A 19,689-nucleotide genomic window follows, 5' to 3' on the forward strand; every position below is an offset into this window, starting at 1 on the left:
AATGTGTATTTTCCTAATGCTAATGTAATTTATTTTTTAATCTATCAGTCTTCGGTGGGATTCATGGGACTGCAGCTCTACTCCAGAAAAGTCTCTTTAAAAAGATAGTAAAACTCTGTGGGATTGTTGCTTCTCAAGTTTCTTACACTGTGTGAGTAAACTCACCTTGGGACTTGTAGGTCAAAGCTAGAACATCTTGCCAAGTGCATCCCAAACTGCACTGAAGAATCTGTAGGATGAATTCTTCCAAAGCACATGTGACCTACATGGTTTTCAGTGGAAGTCATGCAGATGCAGCCAGGGGCAACATGCAGAGCAATGTTTGGATCTGAACTGCCAATCCCATGTCACAAGCTGAGCATGCTCTGCCCTCACTGAAATGTGTCTGCTGGTGACAACAGCATACATCCCCATCCTGTCTCCTCCATTTCTAAACAATATCCAACAGGAAGAGAAAAACATATCCTCCACAAAAAGGAACTGGATTTTTATTTCCACATTTAGGCGATTCAAAGCTGCTGCTTGTCTCTAGGCACATCTAAACAGTCCTGCAGGAACTCTACAGTCATGGTGAACTGCTTTTGGGAGTCTCACTGATGAAAGGAGTTCTTCACCCATACAAATCAGCACTGCAAGTGATGTAGGACTGAAAAGAGGGGCTGTCATGGACTCTACTTGAGTGGGGTCAGGGGGAAACCCTAAGATTTCTTCTTACTGTCACAGGTAGTCCTGGAGACCTGGTTGCTGCCCTTGGCCTTCTGACAATCAGATGGCATCCTTTTTTTTTCCATCGATTTCCAGCTTTCTGTCCATATTCAGAACACAACAAACTGTGTTTGTTTTTGGTTTTGTTGTTTTTTTTTAAATCCATTTATTTCTTTACATCTGCAAAAATATGGCCCACAACATGTCCTCACCTCAAGGGCACAAATGTTCTTCATCCTGCCACTTCAAAGCTCTTGGCCAAAATAGGGAATTTTCAAGGACTGGCAGCTATTTACAAGGAACTGCTAGTTAAGGCATGCAACAGAAAATGCACATTTCTTCCTTTAGGTAAAAACTATGATAGCTAGAAAAGTGAGGAATGTAGTGAGGGCAAAAGTTAAAAAACTGAGTTCAGCTGCCTACTGTCATCCACATCACACAACTGGTGACTTCACTTGGGCTTGAATATACACCCAGCTTCCTTATCTAATCCATCAAACATGTTCTCAAGCCATGAGTTAACAACAACAGCGTGAGCTGTCATGGCTCCTGGGAAGCTACAATTACTGTGCACAGCCTCTTTCTAAGATAATGATGTAACCCTGCTGTTCATGGTCTAATTTAGAGGCACTGGCTTGGTAGGAACACGCACTTTTGGGTGATCACTCTGTGTGTTTACTTGTGTCCATAAATGTGCACCATACTGGGGTGGCCAACTCCATACCAGCCTTTTGGGGCAGGGTGATACACACAGACCTTGTCTGACACTGCTGCTCCCCAACCACAAGGTAAGAAGCCTGATCCAAACCACTGCAAGGACAGTACATTGCAAAGGGTCACTCAGATTCCACTCACTGCTCCCAAGTGGCCATATTTAACATTACCAGTCCAGCACCTATGCAATTCTTTCCTCCTGAAAACAAGGTTTTCTTCCCTGAGTCAAAAGCCCACAGCCACTGGCGCGACCATGAGTTACACCCTGCTGGAAAATATTTCATAGTACTGAAGCAGGCCCCACCTTCCACACTGAGTGTATGAGAAATAACTGCAACATTTCACTTAGCTCCAAAAATAATTGAGAAGCAGGCTGGAGGTCAACATTTTGACCACAAAAAGGAAACCATGCTAAATTATGTAGCTCTCATCTTGCCAAGTTCTTTTATATGCCAAACTAAACACAGACTAAACACAAATGTCAAGGAAAGTTGTGAAGAAAGGGAAGAGCCCGAGGATTCCATGAACCAGATGGTTTAGTCATGGAAATGGATGCAACAGTTGGTAACAGCTTTCTGTGCCTGTACCAACTTTTCATCTGATAGGTGTTTTCAGAAACCAGTAGATTCATTAACAGATACTTAAAACCAGGATACTTTAAGTTTCAGGGGAAAAAATGGTTTGTTTGGTTTCCCCCCCTCCTGCCTTTTAATAGGGCAATAAAAAAAAATTGGCAAAAGAACTCAAGGACATGGGGATGCAGAAGCTTACAGATTTTCTACCCCCAGAATTTTCAAGTGGAAACACACATTCTGGCATATGAATTCCACAGAATCCTTTTGTAGCACATGAAAAAAAACCCAGCCTTCCCTGTAGCTGCAAAAAGTGTGGGTCTCCCTTGTTAAGGCCGTTCTTGGAACTGGTGGCTGGTAACTCGTGTTACTTTTCTTCCTATATGAGGACACAGACTAGGCCATACCAATTTTTTGGACACTGGATCAGGTCTCCAGCCAATCTGAGAACATAACTTCCAAACACAGCTTTCTGACTTCTTATATTTTACTATCCTGTTGAAAGTTTTAAAGAGGGTTTTCCTCATCAGAAAGCCTCTTTTATTTACACGTGCATATTTGTCCTGTGTTCTTCATAAGATTAGGGACTGAAAAAGAAATTATATACATCCAAATATAAAAAGATGGAATTTCACAATAGCATCACCATTACCAGCAAAAAAATGAATGAGAAGTGGCTTAAATCTAAATTTCAAAGCTCTTATTTTACAAAGAACATATTGTTCTTAAATAGCTGGAACCAGACAAAATTAATTTACCTCCTAGAAGACCACATTTTCTTGAAATGAAGTCACAGTAATGTGCTAATATTATAAGCATTGGTCTCTGAGCTCACTACAGAATTAAACTGGAGAAGGATGTGGGGTCTGAAAGAGATGGTTTTAATGGGAACACTTAGCAACAGTCAGTCTTCAGCACTGTCAAAACGACCAAATGAACACTGCCTGGTACACTCTTCATTCTTCAAAACCTGGCATTTTGCAGAAGTATTGGCAACATTCATGTTTACAAAGTTGGCAGAAAACAAATGTTTATTTTTATCCTAGAATTAGCACACAAAAAACTTAAAAAATTCAAATCATAATGACCTGTTGGTACTGCTGTTACAACCGTGCTGGTGTTCTGATTCCTTTCAAACCTCAACCCATGCCCATGAGGGCTGTACACAAAGGCCAGGGAACTGGAAATTAATTTACGCTTCTTCATTACTCTGAGTCCCTCAAAACAGTTTCATACAGCATTTTGATGATCATAGGTAAACAGAAAAATAATTGAGCTTCCTAGTAAGGAGGAAAACATACCACCTTTTATTCTACACCACCGAGGAACTGAGGTTTGGCTTCGGCCATGAGTATGACGTACACACTTCATGAATAAGGGAAGGAGGTGACTTCTTCCACCACGTCCTCCCAACTGTTTTCACTTCAGTCTGAGTTAGTCCTGCTGCTCTTACTGAACTGTGCACTGGAGCCAGGAGCAGATGTGGTAGCCAAAGACCACCATAACATACCACTGTTACACACCTGTACTTCACCACTGCCACTTCTACCCCAGCCCCTGCCCAGCTGCCCAACATTCTCTCTGGCAGATCTCTGTTCCTTAGACCCTTGACCACTACCTCCTGCTCGTGTTTGAAACACTTAGACTGCAGCACCTAATTCTTCTGCTGTCCATTGCCCTAGGGTAGGGCTCCCAAGCCTCCTCACCAACTCTGAGCCTGCCCTCCATCTCTGTGCCAGTTTAGTAGCTTTAGCTCACTCTGACCTAAAAATGAAAACACTTCAAGCAATCATGACTTACGCAAAATGTCCGTATGTATTATGTCAGTTACAGTTATGCAATGGCCAATATTAGTAAATTCGTAGCTAATTTTAAATTAAAACTCTGAAAAAAACAGCGACAAAACAGTTCCATGGCACGTACCATTCTTACCATGGGATAATGCTTACCCTTTGTCCAAAGGGACAGTGGAAACAAGTATAAATATAGAAACTGTCTCAAAACTGCAAATCTAAGCCTATGTTAATGCTCTAAACTGTCACTGACTTCCACTAAAATTATTCAGATCCAAACATAAGCAATGATTTAGGACATCAATTTATAACATAATGCTGGTGACCCTGTACCAGTCAGGCTGGATTGGTTTCTGTCCACAAAGCAAACTACAGAGTGGCAATAGTTTATCGCTGGTCTTGCAAGAGCATTTAGTATGCAAAGATGTTTTTTTAAAGATATACATACACATTTCCCCAAATTCAACTGTGGCTGAGTATTCCCCTTCCAGTTTTCAATAATTTTAAACAAATTAGATACCAAGCCCTTTCTGTTTGGATGCTTTGCTTTGTTTTTCCAGCCTGAATGAGTCTACAAATATTTTCTTAATTATACAAGGCCAATGTTTCACTTTGCAAACATTGAAGATGAAGGAACACTTGAAGCTTCAGCACCAGAAGGAAAACAAGGAAGAGTGCAGAGGGTAGCTCCATTTGGAACCACAGAGCTTTAACAATTATCGTTCCAGTTTGATACAAGTAACTCATAAAGACTTTTATTCTAAGTAGTCCCCTCGTTCCTAACAACCAAAGTGATTCTTATGTGAGATCGGACCTTAAAGACCCTTCAGTTGATACAGTTTGTAATCCTGCAGAACAGCAACACAAACCAGTTCCCCATAAGCACTGGAGAGATAAGAATACTTGTAATCTCTTGCAAAATGTCATCTGAGTTCATTCAAAACTTCACCTACTTCCTTAGAAAAAGGAGTCTATCACTCTTCAAGATTGTTCCTGTCATTTTCTTTTGTTGTTGTTGAAGTACTGAGTTCTTGACCTAAGGTTTTATTTATGTGTTAGCCTGAATGAGGGTAAGGAGAGAAGAGGAGCACCATATTAGCAGACTAATTAATATTACTTGTGATGACACCGATGATTTTTCCTGTTTGTCCCCCATCTCTCCTTACAATTCTCATTTCGCTGCCTTTTTTGATTTTTCCAGAATGCTGTCAACAGAGTTGTGGAAGTTCCTTCTTTTGTGAGAACAACATTGCTGATTTCCTCTAAGTCTTTGCTTCCATAGGAAGCAGATACCTGGCAGATTTGCAATGGAATGCTAAATCAACTATGGAAGTTCTGCACTGTTGTTTGTTTCTGAGAAAGTCGCAGAAGTTCTTCTCTAATTGCTTTGATAAGAGAGGCTGACGAGTGACCTGGCTGGAGATCCTCAGTGGAACTGGTGGTGTAGCAAAGGCCCTGGCCCTGAAGGCTGTTGTGTGGAAGCTGAGCAGGAGGTGCTGAGGGCTGCCTGGCTGAAGTCCTCGGCATCTGGAATACTGGTGAGGAGGAATATTCTTGGTGTCCATGCATATGCGTCTGGAAAAAGGGAGAAACCGTTATTGTACTTTCTGAATAAACATGATTATCCCAGAAAAGACAAGAAAACAAAAAGGCAAAGAACAGGGGGGAAAGCAACATGGATATGCTTCTATCTGCTGCAACGGTTCTTCTGTTACATGAATGAGTGATGTCTCGTACAGAGCACAAAACAACAAGTGTACACAAAACTGCTGAACTGCCTCAAGTTCAGAGACCCCCTTTGCAATCTACAGTATGTTTAGGAACTGAAATGGAAGGAGGTGGGGAGAAACCCCACAGGACTGGAAATCAACAGAAATGGCTTCTCTTACCATCCACTTCCATCAACTTCCTAAAATACAGCAGGCAAATCACTTTTTTCCTGGCTGTCATTTTGCCATACTATTTATAAACAGAGGTACTACTATTTCCACCTTCCCTTTTTCTGCCTGCTTTGCCTGTTCAGACTACACTTTTGAGGACCCTGTGACTGATGAGTGACCAGTATAACACCGTCAACAGAAGAAGCAGCAGAAGAAAACTACTTGGATTTGAAAGATTAGATTTTTTCGTACTCAATTTCTGAGAAATGCTATCCCAGCTTAGGGACAATGATTGTTTCAGGGCAGGAAGGGGTTAATTCTGCCTGTGTTCAGTAACATACATTTTCTAACAAGACAAGAGAGACAGAGAACAGAAGCCTGAGTTTATTATGGCTTTTTGTTTTGCAAGACGACCTGCTTACACTAAAACAAAGCATGGATTTGCACTACACTGGGTGACTGCACCAACGCCCAGCGTGGACACAAACAAGGTGCATTTTGAAAATCTGGATTCCAGCTGACAAGCCTGAATGAAGCAAGTGTTTTTCCTCTTGCCTCATATTGCTGGAGGCTGAGACACAGCCTGAAGAAAACGCTGGACACAGAGGACCCGAACACACAGGTGGGAGCAAAGCAACATAATCCCCTCTCAGGGGGAGCAGCAGATTCAGACCACAGCCACCACAAGTCAGTGAGCACTACCTTTCTCTGGGAACAAGCCTTAAGGAGTGGCAGGGAGAGCAGCCTGATTGGGGAAGAAAGGACAGCAAGGTCAGCTAGAAGAGGATTTGGGAGTGAGGGGGAGGGGAATGAAGACATTACAAAGCAGAGCTTGGGAAGGATATGGGGGACCTAGAGTGACAGTGGCAGCGGTGAGCAGGGAACACAAAAATGCATGGGAGCAAGCTCCTTAACATCTCTCATAATACAAATGAATAAAATTTAAGCCATTTTGTATAAAATAGAATTAATAATAGATTCTGAGTCTCTTGTGCAGCTCATGTACAGCACTAACCCTTTACACAGTTAATTTTGGGACACAGATTAAGGGGAAAAGAGGCTTTAATAGAAGAACGATAGGCAAAGGTTTTCCAAGTAACATTCTGTCTTATTTCCTATAAAAGAGAGGTGATTTCAGTATCAGAAAGGAATGAATGGGTCTCTTGATTGTTCAGAATTATTCATTTGGCAGCAAAACGTGAAACTAATTCATATGTGCAGTCTAGAGTTTGCAAACCTGACAAGTACTCTGTGGGTTTATAGAGAAGAGATGACATAAAAAAATATTAAAAGGAAACACTCCTTGATACATGAGTCTTAACAGCAACCTAAATTATGTTCAGGTTACTTTCACATTAAAATGCACTATGTGATTCAACTCCTCACAATGCACTGAATTACCACCATAAGAATGGCCTCTGCAGGAAAGTTAGGGAGTCTGATGACCACAGGGTCTGTTTTTTACAGTAAGTTTATCGAGGTTTTCTTAAATATCTCCGAAAAAGAAAAGGGTGTGTTTCTGTGATTTCACATTAGCATCAGAATTAAACAGGCCTGTAAAATTTCAATACCACATTGGTTTAGAAACCTAACCTCTACTAACCTACAACAGCAGAATAACAGGAGCAAAGAGACTGAAATAATTTTTGCTGGTTTTTTTAAACTTCTTTACTGACAGAAACACACAGAAATATGTTATATAACATTATATATGCAAAAAGACATAGTTCTACATAATATCTATACATTTTATATTTTTATCTAGAAATTTCTGGATAATTAACAGCAGTATGAAACAACTGACAAAAATATCTTTATGGAATCTTCCTTCTTAAGGAATGAAGATTTTTGAGATGAAAGTGTAAATTAGTTAATCTCCATTTAATACCTGTTGAACTCTGGCCAATTTCAACTGAACTAGATGTATAAATACATACACAGACATACATGTGTATATGTGTGTGTGTATGAATAGATAAGTAAAATTCACAAAACCAGATAGCTAATTAGACATAACCTGATTTGTTATCACCTTATTTGTTATCATTGAATCTGCTTCTGAGGGGCAGAAAGGTCAAGTTAGGCTGTTCTCTGCTGGATCTCTTAGCCAGCATGTATCTCACAGGGCCTATCTTGGGGACTTGAGAGACAACTAAATTTGGTGAGATTTTTTAGAGACACTAGAGTGGGCAGCTGAGCAGAAGAATAGAGTGAAAGGGAAACACTGGAAACCTGGAGGAAAGCCTGGGAGAACAGTGGAAAGCTACATGGGACTGCAGGTGGGCAGGAGGTGATGCCAGGAGGAGGAGGGAGGTGGAGATATGCAAGACACTGAAGTAATCTGTAAGAAGCCCGGCTTCATTTGTTCTGCTGCTCAGATGAGCACTTCAGGATTGTTCAGGATTATATTTTGTGTCAGCTAAGGAAATGCTGTCATTCTCCTGGTTCTCCTGGGCCTTCTGAATGAAGAATTAAGGTGAACTGGTGGTACCCTGCACACTGGCTTTGGGCTAGGACATTCAAGTGAGGTCATATTCCAGCAGAAAATCAGGTATTGACTTCAGGAATAAAGTGGTGAAGATACTGTGAGGAAAAGCACTATTGCAGGAAGACAAATGCAGATCCCTCTCCAGTATGTGTGGAAGAAGAATTCTCTAGATTTCAATCTTCTCAAATGCAGTTTAATTTTAGAAACTTGCTCAGAATGAGGGAACAGTAAGACAAGTTTTGCATAGGACCAGTTGAATAGTGTACCTGAAGGAACAAGACCATCATTAAGTAAAGCCTCCTTGCCAAAACAAGGAAAGACAAATTTAGAGCTCTCTCCTAGTGAAAAAAATCCAAACTGTGAAGGTAATTATTTAACTACAGAAAGCTACTAGACCATGGTTTTGTGTTTTTTTTTTTTTAAAATAGGAAGACTCCTTTAAAAAAAAATTGCTCACACAAAAAATAAATTTCAGGCAATATGTGAGCTCTCCTACAAATGGATGACACCAAATTCAAGTAAGTTTTTCATGTTCAAGATCTCCCCCTTTAGCCTGTTTTTTAATAACAAACTGAAAAAAAAAAATCACATTGCAGTAACAAATGAACTGCAGCAACCAGTGAGCAAAAAGTTCTGGCAAAGCCAAGGAAATCTTTAAACTGACATGAACTGAAAGAAAAAGAGCCTGGTTTGAAATGACCTCAATAGGAAAGCACCCACAGACCTAGAAGAGCCATTTTCAGAAAAGAGACGCAAATGTAAAGAAAGGTCAATAAATGGTAACCCAGAGATGTCTCTGAAAATGAAATTTGAGTCACTGAGATCTCTCAAGCAAGTGCTCCTTTCGATGTAAACTGAAATTTTGATCTTTCATTCAAATGCCACCATTTCAAGCAGAGAAAGCACATTAAATTAAGGAAATAAATTTTTTGGCTTTGACAGTTGAAGTTTTTGAATAGTATCAAATGGTGCACCCAGTTCTCAAAAACTTTATGCTGCTACTCTTGACTTTACCTGACATGGAGGCAGCTCAATTTCATCTAAATCTAAATCCAATCTAAAAATAAGTCCATCTTGTTGTGTTTCTTTTCTGCAAAGCTATGTTACAATCATGCAATACTGCAAAACAACTTGAAGTTGTGTGAACACACACTGTCCTAAATATGCAAAAGGAGGAGATCCTGTCTTCTTTTCTCAAGGAAGAAACCAGAAAAAAATATAATTTAAACTAAGAAGCAGGGTAAGAAGCATAAAGTTGTCACTCTCAAGAGTACTGCAATAAACCTGTCACAGGTCAGTGTGCTCCAGGATGCAAGTACACCAAAGAGCGACTGGTAGCAGGCAGGTGTCTCTCTCCTGGCAAGGCCATATACTATCTTTAACCTCACACATCTGGTTGAATCAGAAATGTCAACCTCTGGAAGCACTGCTGCCAAGAACATGAAATCACCACGGCTGCCTGGGGAACACAGGTAAATGAGTATGGATTCATTTACCACATCCTGCTGACTTAGGCCAGGAAAGTAACTTGTTTAGAAACACCTCTAATATTTAATGCAAGTATGTACTTTTTTCTGCTGCCCTGACTCCTGCTGTCAGCACTGACACAGAAGATAAAAGAACTTTATGCATACAAAATAGGATGGTAGCCTGGGACAATTTAGTTCAATGTTTTCTAATGACAGTGATCTCAAAATACAGAGGCATATTTCAAAGAAGGAATGGAAAGCAGTATCCACCTCTGCTGGAGCTCAGAAGCAGAACTGGATGAACTGCAATTAATGGGTGAAGGCCTCAAGTGAGGAAAAAAAAAGGTTAGGGTAAAATGAGGGAAAGCATTTAGAGAAGCAAAGGTGAAAGAACAGCAAGCAGAAGTCAGAAGAGCTAACAAGGGTTTGAAGGGCAAAGCAAAGAATGTCAGAGAAGCAACTAAAAGTATTCCAGCAGGAAAAAAGTTCCAAACAGTAATGCAAGAAAAAAATACCCAAACATATCACTACTTTGGAAACTATGCAAATGTGTAACAGTACTCACTGCATCTCGCCTAGCACATTCATCCTCTCCACGATACTGGGGCCACCCTGGCCCCCCCGGCTGGCCATGCCCTGCTCTGCCTGAGGGGATCTCCACTGGTTGACCTCCGATCCTGCTAGCAATTCCCACCTGAGTGAGGTGCTGTATCTGAGAACCTTAAAAGCAAATATTGTTTTTTTTTCATCTTTATACACAGTCAAGTTCGCAGGGCAGACACATGATAACATAAAACTTTGTTGGAAGCAGGAGACAAGAAGAAAATGGAGCTCTGTTTCTGTGCAATTAATAAAAATCAGCAGAAAGAAGGCTGTAAGTGTGGAATAAAGACAGAAAAGTTATGTGCATTTTGTGCAGTACATGTGAGTGTGATGCATTTCATGGCACTGCACTGAAAGAAGAGGTTGAGACACATGCATCTCTGACATGGGCTACTCTTCATTCCAAAAACATGCCAGCCCCTTCCAAAAAACAGTGCTTACTGAAAGCTCTGGCAATGCTTTTGTGTCAGTTACTCAGCAGCAAAGAGAAGACATTTGCTCCTGTGGCACACCTTATTTGCATCACACTGGCAAGCAAGACCCTAACTGCTGACTGCCTCCTGTTCCATGGCTCTGAAGAATAAAATACACGACTGTGTATGAGTGTGCTTCTCTCAGCTTTGCTTTGTGGTTAAATATTAAACAATGCTGTCCTTAACTAACCAGAAGGTCAGAACACACTGTATCTCCTTCCAGCCTGAAAGCCAACCTCCTCCTTTCTCCTTTTCCTTCTCTTCCCTCCCTCCCACTGCTTTCAAACATATGCAAGGATAGCTGCCACCATTAATTGCAAGAGATATGTAACAACATGCCAGCTTTCCTTCTTCATTAATTTTCCCCCACAGGGAAATGTCATTTATATTTTTATTTTTAAAATTACTAATAATACTTTAGTATTCAATAGAAATGAAACACATTTAACCCAGAGATACATAAAACTGTGTGTATGTACAAAAGGGGAGGAAAAGACAAGGAACAACAGTGTGATTTACGTGATGGACAGTCAGATCACTTTCTTATTTTCTCTCAAAACCCCCCAATATTCGAGAAGTTCGATATTTACATGTAATTATGCTGAGGGACAGAAAATAAATATATGAAGTATTTCTAAACTTTAAAGCAGAATACCTATGAATGCTTAGACAATAGTGTGAATCAGAGAATAAAATAACCATCATTAGGCTGTAATAGTTACTACATATTCCTACTATTCTCATTCATTTAACATTCACAGGGAGATAGAAGCAACTATCGAAACTGGGCTCCTGACATAAGTATATGATCATATTTCCAGTCTTTTTCAAGGAAGAAAATATTTATCTGGGAGAAAATTAACTGTAACATTTGCATAGCAATACAATATTTTATTTTTAGAAGTATTTGCAGCTTAACTGCCATGTGATGTTACCATCTTATTCATGGTAACATTGGTGACTGCTATCAAAATTACCTCAACCAAATCAGGGAAGGTGATTTCATGTGGGACAGGAGAAATAGATAATTCAGTCTAAGAGATACTTCTTTAATGCATACAATTCTACAAAGAGAAATAGGAAATGCAGATGTAGAGAAGTATTAAAAAATGTTGCTATTTAGCATGCTGATTTGGGATGCATCAATTAGTTCATTTAGCACAAAAGAAGGAGTTCAAAATGCAAAGTTAGCATACATTGTAATCTCTAAAACAAGTACTTTTCCATTCTTAGAGAATGGGGCTTTGTGAAAATACGCTATGTGATAACATAGCAAGATACTAAAAAAGGAGCAAAGCACTTCCTTTTTCTGCAAAGTTCTATGAAAAGCAAATCTCACTTTGTGATCATTTTTTGGGGGGCACTGAGGACAAGGACCATTATCACATGGAGCACCTGAAGGAGAATGACGTCTTAATGGTGACCTTGGTGTAAGTACAGATACAGAAAAGGATCAGTTATTTTACTGCATATTCAACTGCAGTGAAGTGTACCTGCAGTGCTTCCAACTGGTCGTGGCCGTGCCACTGATGGCATTTCCTCTGAGTACATCCCTCTGGAGGAATACTGAACCTCAGCTGGTGGCTGCTCCCCGTGCATTAACTCTGCAGGCTGAAGGAAACCCGGCCCAAAGTTCTGCCTGTGGAAAAAGACTTGAGATTAAAATAAGTGAAATCCCTAATTAGAAACAATAACGTAGGTGTGCCTCATACAGCAGTTCTTCATGCCTTTTAATGTAATTGTAATCTTCAATGATGAGGAAAATATTTACATCTGAAGAATATGTTTTAGTGAAATTGTACGCAAGTGTTTTTCACATGTTGCAGTCTCCTCAATGCAGAGAAAAAAGTTTACACATCTCAAGATCTTGTTTTTCCCTTGGGGGAAGAAAGTATCTTGAATAAAAAAAAAAAAAAAGAAAATTAGAAAAGTGAGACTTCAGCAGTGATGTAGCTGCTTATCTCAGCAACAAAGTTGACTCTACTCAAAGAGTTTCTAGGCACTCTTGGTCTAAACCAAAACAAACTGCATTAAGTGTGTATTTTGTGAACAATTATTACTTCATTAGGTATTCTGATAATTTTTCAGGAAGTTTTCAAAATTGTGCTCTTTAAGATTGATGAAACTACTCAAAGCTGTCATTAGCACCTGTGAAGAAACACAATGTATACTGAAATTAATGTTTCCTTACAATCAGGCTGGTGCTGGCAGTCACTGTTATATATTTGCTAAAAAGAGTTAACAACAGAAACTGTAATCCATCTCACTTCACTAACTGTGTGAGTGTAAAAGAAGCAAAGTGAGACAAGCAGCCAAACTCAGGCACATGGAACTACACAAAGTGAGGGCTAGGGATGAGTTTTCCATGCCTTTTACCACAATGGCATCTTAGGCCTCCCAGGCTACAGTCTGCAGCGCATCCTATTCCTCAAGATCTCAATTTTACACCCCTTTATTTTACCACAAAATCCTGTGACTGCATCTAATTCAGACTATTCTTGATTTGTGCCTTATTTGAAAACTACCCACCTTCATATGACAGCAAAGACAGTTGACGTAATGAATTGCCTAATAAAGCACAAACAAGTAATTGTAAATAAAAGTACCAGCAATTTGGCATGCAGTGTTACTAAATGAAGGAGGTTTAAGGGCTTCAAGCTGTAACAATCCCATTGTGGAAGTGCTAGAATTTCCCCAGTTCCCTAACACACAATCCCCGCCTGTCCACTCAGCAGATCCAAAGGAAACCATTTCCAACCACACAAGCTAGTTAAAATAAATGCTTCAATGGGTAGGTAATGTTTAACAACATCACTTCTGTTATGTTAATCACTGTAATCAGTAAGGGATGTGATCATCTGGCCCTTTATGCCTGCAGTGTTTGCTGGAATTTTGAAGCTGACGAATTACTACAATTTTTTTATGTTCTCTAAAGAAAATATTTTCTCAACATTGCTCCAAATGTATTCTTTTTGTGCCAATTTTTCAGAGGACAGTAAGTAAATTCTTTATTGCTGATGTGTTTGCACTTGAAAGGTTCACATTTAATAAGGCTTCACCTTCTCCATCTTCTTTATAATAGATAGCTATAGCTTCTCTTTAAAGTCAAAGATCAATGTAAGAGTATAAAACCAGAATACAGCTCTGCATCTGTATCATACAGGCTTTCTAGTGCTCCATCCTATTTCCAGACTGAAACTCTGCTTTCAATTTTTTGTACACCCAAAAAACCCCCAAAATTATCTCCAGTCACTTACGTCAGGAGATACTGCTCCAAAAATCAATTTTACACCACTAATCCACTACAGCTCAGAATATCTATCTCTGCTGCATGATTCAATATCCATTTTCTGGCAAAAGTTGTTCATTATGCCTTTATAACTGCCTAGCTATTATGTGACCTAGGTCTTTTACATTTAATTTTTTTCCCCAGGTTGGTTCCGCCCCATTAAAGATGCTGATGGTGTTATTACAGAGAAGAGAACGGTATGCTCACCCAACTATTATTCCAAGCACTGGATATTTAACCCAATGGACTATGACATTGATACATGCCACCTAATCATGCTGACCTCAGGTTATTTTTCCTTCCTCTAACTGGTGCATTGCTTCTATCAATTTGTTTGTCATTATCTCCAGATTTTGAGAATAACTCCCACTGTACAACCATGACTACTGACCAAGCTTTAGGAAACCTTCTATTTTGATGAAAATTTAGAGGAATTCTTTCTGTTCAGATCAATGACTTTGTAGATTGTTAACTTAATCTGTTGACACTGGCAAAGCCAGCATTTGAACTTTTGTGGTTTACATAAATTCAGACCGCCTTCGCCAAAGAATGATAAACTTTTGAACAAAAACACATTGTGAGGACACTATCTTGCTCAGGTGTATCAACATGGACTACAGCAGTGTGATTAATTTATTTATGTGATTGATTTATCACATTTTCCCTGAATATGTAACAGGCCAACAAAGACAAAATCTCCTCAATAACAAGTAATTGGTTATGCTTTATACTGGCAGTCTCAAAGCTCATAACCTTCAAGGTAACCTAAATTACCAAGAGTACACCAGATGTCATACTGTGTGCCATTTCATCTATGCTTCAGTCACACTGAAACTCTCATCTCCAGCCAAGAACAAAGCAAGATGCTTAGAAACTCCTCCTTTTCGACTTGGTCTTCTCAAAAATCAGGTTGCAGAACAATAAATCACGGAAAATTCTTCACAGCCACTTTATCATCAAGTTTCAAAGGCAGTGAAAGGTGAAGTCTGACGAATGATATGAATATCTGTGGGATTTCATCTCATATGGTAAACTCTAAGGTAATGGGAGAGCAGCACAAGGCCACCATTTATTTCACTGCAGCAGCTTGGAGAGGGTGAGACAAGTCTCACCTCACTGAGTACTGTGACTCAAGTGTCCAACTTCACATGTGGTTAAAACACACGAACCAAATGTGAAATTAACCATCACCCAGACAACCATTTTCTCCTCTTTACACAATTCTCCCACGGCAAGGGCAGGAGAAGATGGAAAATTTGTTCTTCCCCTATTTTATAGTAATAGGGCTTCAAGGCAGACTTTCTCTGTGAGGGTCACTGTGATCTGTCATTTATTCTCAACTCAGTTAAAAATAGAATGAATCTGTTAGTCATATGAAAGCTGTTGTGAGTGAGTGTTGCCCTGAGGATACAGAAACAAGATAAAAGCAAGAATACTGGGAGAATTACATGCATCTGAGTAACTGTTTCAGGCTCTCCAAAAGCTCAGACTCGTGCTTTACTGAATACTGGAAGGACATCTCTATAGCTGAGGGGCTAGAAACACATTTCTTTTAAACAGAGGCTTGGATTCCATACAGCAGGCATATGTCATTTATGCTTCATAAATAAGTAACACAGACTGGATCTGGATTCCTGTCTCATTTATACAGTACTTTACATAACAATATACCAGTGCCAATAAGAAATCTGGAGTAACTGCGAGGAAAATAATTATTGAAAATTTTATCAGTATAAAGCTACCTTGGTAGGAGACCTGGTGCTGTTGGCGGAGTCATTCCAAATTCCATGTATCTCTGTCAGAAGAATGAAAAAAAGCACCAAATTAAAATAAAAATTCATACCTTGGGAAGTCCACGGTCAGTCTTTTAAGTGATGAATGGCAGAGATCACTAAGCTTGTATGTAAGACCTGATGTCAGCCATAAGAACTTCCATTTTACAAACAGAGGAGCACAAGAAGATCTGGGAATCACTGCTACAGCCTCTTCAGTGTGATCAGAGTCTTAATTTAAAAACCTTTCAGAAATACTTTTTCTCACTTGCAGAAGATCAAGAGCTGCTCCAATGTCTACTTAGCAAAAAACCAAGCTTTGCATTTGGAAATCTCTTTTGACCTCGAACAGCATCAGACTGCAGCAGAGAAACCACAGGGCTCAGACTCATCAGAGCTTGGGAATCAGAGCCACAAGATTATCCATGTGTTTCAGTGCTCCATCAAAAGTGAAAAATCATACACAGAAACACTGCTTCCCTATCCCTCACCTCCTGAAAGTTTTGGATATCCTGCTGAAAAATATGACCTAAGTCAAATAGATTCTTTTTTTTATTGTCAAAATAGGAACTACCACACATATTAAAAAAAAAGAAAAAAAGGTTTACTCTCAGACACAGCAAGACTGGTTTGTGAAAGACTCTGAGAAGAACTGGAATTATCCTAAAGGAAAACTCCTTGTGGCTGAGATGGGACAAGGGAAAAGCAACCAAACAGTGCAGAAAGCAAGTTCACCATCTTGTGTGAATTTCTGAATTCACCTTGTTCCAGGAATATTCCGCATTTGTGCTAAGTCCTGACAGCAAGGGCACAACAGTGGCTGTAGCTCAACTGGTGCTAACTCCCTGCCCAGAGACGCCTTTCAAGCTGCATCACAAATGCATCCTTTACCGCCCGAGCTGGCCCACGAGGTGATCCCCAGTGCCTGCAGGTGAGCTGGCCCACGAGGTGATCCCCAGTGCCTGCAGGTGCCCCCGGCCGTGCCCAGCAGCTCCTCACCGGCTGTCCCGCCGGCACCCCGGGCGGAGGCGCGGCCGTGGAATTGGCGGCCTGGCTGCTGGGAGCCACCAGCGCGAAGGCGTCGTCCAGCAGCGAGTGCATGGTCTGCCGAGCCTCCTCGATGGACGGCTGCGGGGGCACGTACTGCGACACCGGGTGCGAGGGCAAGCCAGGGAACTTCCCCAGATCCGCCGAGGATGACGTCTGGGGGTCGGGAGGCAAGTCTGGATCGGACTGAAGAAAATGGAAAGAAGGTGAAGGGCAGCCACAGAGAAGATCTAAGCATCTTCCAAGCCCCTGTGGGCCTTCAGTCCAAGCAACACTGTCTGCCAGAACCACAGCACCTGACCTTACCCTCCCTACTTCTGCATGCACATACATAACACCAGCAGCTCAAATACTTCATTCAGTGTGATCTGAGGGACTCTGATCTCAGGTAAGGCAGCAGAGCTGTGTGCAGGAGTTACTCAGCTGTAACAGTGGTTTGCAAGCACGTAATGAAGTCATGCAGAGAGTATTTCTCCATCCAGAAAACAAAACAATCAGCTCTGTCTACATCTCTGGCTTCTTTGCAGCTTTTGCAAGTCCAAGAAATTAATTCAGTCTTTAGCTTATAACTGACCACATCAGCAGTAACATTAAAACAATTATTACCTCCTAGAAAAACACAGAAAGGAAGCTGTTAAGTGGTTACCTGCATCCAACTTGAACTTGGGTGCATCACCTGAATGGGATTCATGTAAGTGCTTCACTGCAGCAATACCTTAGGCATGCATCATAATTACAACCTGGGATCTTACCACATGGGCTTATTGTTCATCAGTGAGAGGAAATTAAACGAGCTTTACAGCAGCAGACTTATTATCAGAGCTCATTCTTACCACTGCACGCAGACTGCAAAATCAGTCGTCAAGAGGCACAAGCTTCTACTTTATTAGGAACTTAGCATTCTGAGCAGTCTCACTGCAGATGCCAAAGGGGCTGAGCCTGCTGTGTGCCATGTCTTAATTAAACAGCTTCAGATGATAATTCATTCTACTGCAGCATGACATTAAAATCATCACACTCATGTTTGAAGGCAAAGGGAAACTGCAGAAATCGACATCAGTTACCTGACTGCATATGCAGCTAACAATGAAATTCTTAAAATTATCAAACCATCTTTAAAGATAAGAACTGTCCAGGGGCGTCCAGTATTAGCATTTGGCTTCATGAAATCTGCTTAGAAGTGGGTAAAGATGCCTAAATACTGTTTGTGACATGGATATGATTGAACAGAAGTATTCTCCAGCGTCTTTCTTTTTTCAGATGTGAAACAAAATTAATTTTCAAGACATTGCACTAGAATTGTTTCAAGTTAATGTAGTACAAAGACGTGTTTCTTTATCATTAATAATTAATTCCAGCATTTGAAAGATGAGAAAATTTCTCACAAAAAGACTTGAATCTCCCATTCTGTAAGAGCAAAGTATGAAATTTCCTGTAATATATGAATATATAACACCCAGCAAATTGGACTAGAGTGAAACTATGTTCAAGATACTGTGGAACATGTCATGCATACTTTCATGTGCATAACACAGCTGCATTGACGAAAACAAGGCTTTGGTTCTTGGCCTCTGTAGTATCAAGGAACACTCGGCAGAATTCTACTGCTTAATGACAGACTGTCAATGAAATCCTTATTTCACTTTGATATACATGCTAACTACATGACTGAAATGAACCATGTCATATGGACCATAAACAGTAGGCCAAAAACCTGCCAATGTCTCAGCTGTCATCACTGTCAGAACATTCCTGCCATTCAAGAGACATACATACAATATATGCAGAATTATTGACTCCTGGAGGCCTTTTGTACGTCCCATCACTGTCAGTTGTGATTAACCTGTCCTTTTCGGCATCAAGTGGACTCCCGTTTATCTGATGGCGACGGCGCTGCTTGGGAGAACGCTTTGCACGAGAACTTAACAGGAGAAAGACAAAAAGCAGAGATAGGGAGACAAAGGTAATCACATTTATTTTTGAAATTTTTCTTCTCATCCCACTCAAGCTTGAACTCCTCTGCCCACTTCCTCCAAGTCATCCTTGCCTCAGCCCCGTTTCTCTTCCTTTTCCCAGTTTTCTATGCCAGTCCTATTAGGTAGCTCAAATCTCTTTCCTCAAGCTTCTCTTAATAACACTCTCATTGGCAACTCTCCAAAACATCCCATTCTTCCCTTAAATTCTCTCCAGAGTCACCTCCCTCCTACATTCATCTGTCCTGTGTTCCAGCTCCCCAGCCCAAAGTGTGACACATCTGCAGGCACAGAACAGACCACACTGCCAACAAAGCTTTGTGCTTCGTCCAGAGGGTTTAACCCCACCAGCTGAGGAACCCACACCACTGGAGAAAAGCTACTTTCTATCAGTGCAGAAGCACCCACTGGGCATCAGTGCTCCAGGAACAAAGTGCCTGTATTCATAAGCCCGATACAAAACCCAGGAAAAACTCTCTGCAAACACAAGGCCAGGAAGGCAGGTCTGTGAGGCTGACAGATGTGCCTTATAACCTTTTATGTATTCCCTCAAGGTAATCTCATTGATTTGTGAATTTGCCTTTAACAATCAGAATCTTTATGGTTTTTAGATTGTTCAAGGTTTTCCTTATTTTACATATTCCCCACCCCCTCTTCTGCTTTACAAAAAAAAAATATTATTACTTGTTGGTTATATTACTCGCAGGTTTCTTTCTCAGTGCAGATATTGCAATTTTAATCCCTCTTCACCACACACAGGAATTATTAAAACAAATGGCAGAGCAAACACTAAATTGTTTTAAGACTGTTTTCATGCATTTGGGTTTATTTATCAAGAATTCACTGCTTAGAACTTGGAAAAAAATAATTTGAAATCAAAACATAGCGGCATATACTGAAATAAATAAAAG

General features: G+C 40.4%; 1 protein-coding gene across 1 annotated transcript in view; it reads right to left on the reverse strand.

Annotated features, from left to right (window-relative positions):
• Window positions 1–572: 572 nt before the first annotated feature.
• LOC131592178 (UPF0606 protein KIAA1549-like) overlaps window positions 573–19,689 on the reverse strand; it is a 142,499-nt gene continuing 123,382 nt past the window's right edge. Inside the window, exons 15-20 of the mRNA XM_058863506.1 lie at window positions 18,582–18,726; window positions 16,758–16,991; window positions 15,729–15,781; window positions 12,191–12,336; window positions 10,187–10,341; window positions 573–5,359 (exon numbers count right to left, since the gene is read on the reverse strand). Coding sequence (XP_058719489.1) covers window positions 5,105–5,359; window positions 10,187–10,341; window positions 12,191–12,336; window positions 15,729–15,781; window positions 16,758–16,991; window positions 18,582–18,726 — 988 coding nt within the window. The 3' untranslated portion in view covers window positions 573–5,104. The remainder of the gene's footprint in view (window positions 5,360–10,186; window positions 10,342–12,190; window positions 12,337–15,728; window positions 15,782–16,757; window positions 16,992–18,581; window positions 18,727–19,689) is intronic.

This window comes from Poecile atricapillus, chromosome W (genome assembly GCF_030490865.1).
Source record: "Poecile atricapillus isolate bPoeAtr1 chromosome W, bPoeAtr1.hap1, whole genome shotgun sequence".
NCBI classification, from domain to species: Eukaryota; Metazoa; Chordata; class Aves; order Passeriformes; family Paridae; genus Poecile; species Poecile atricapillus.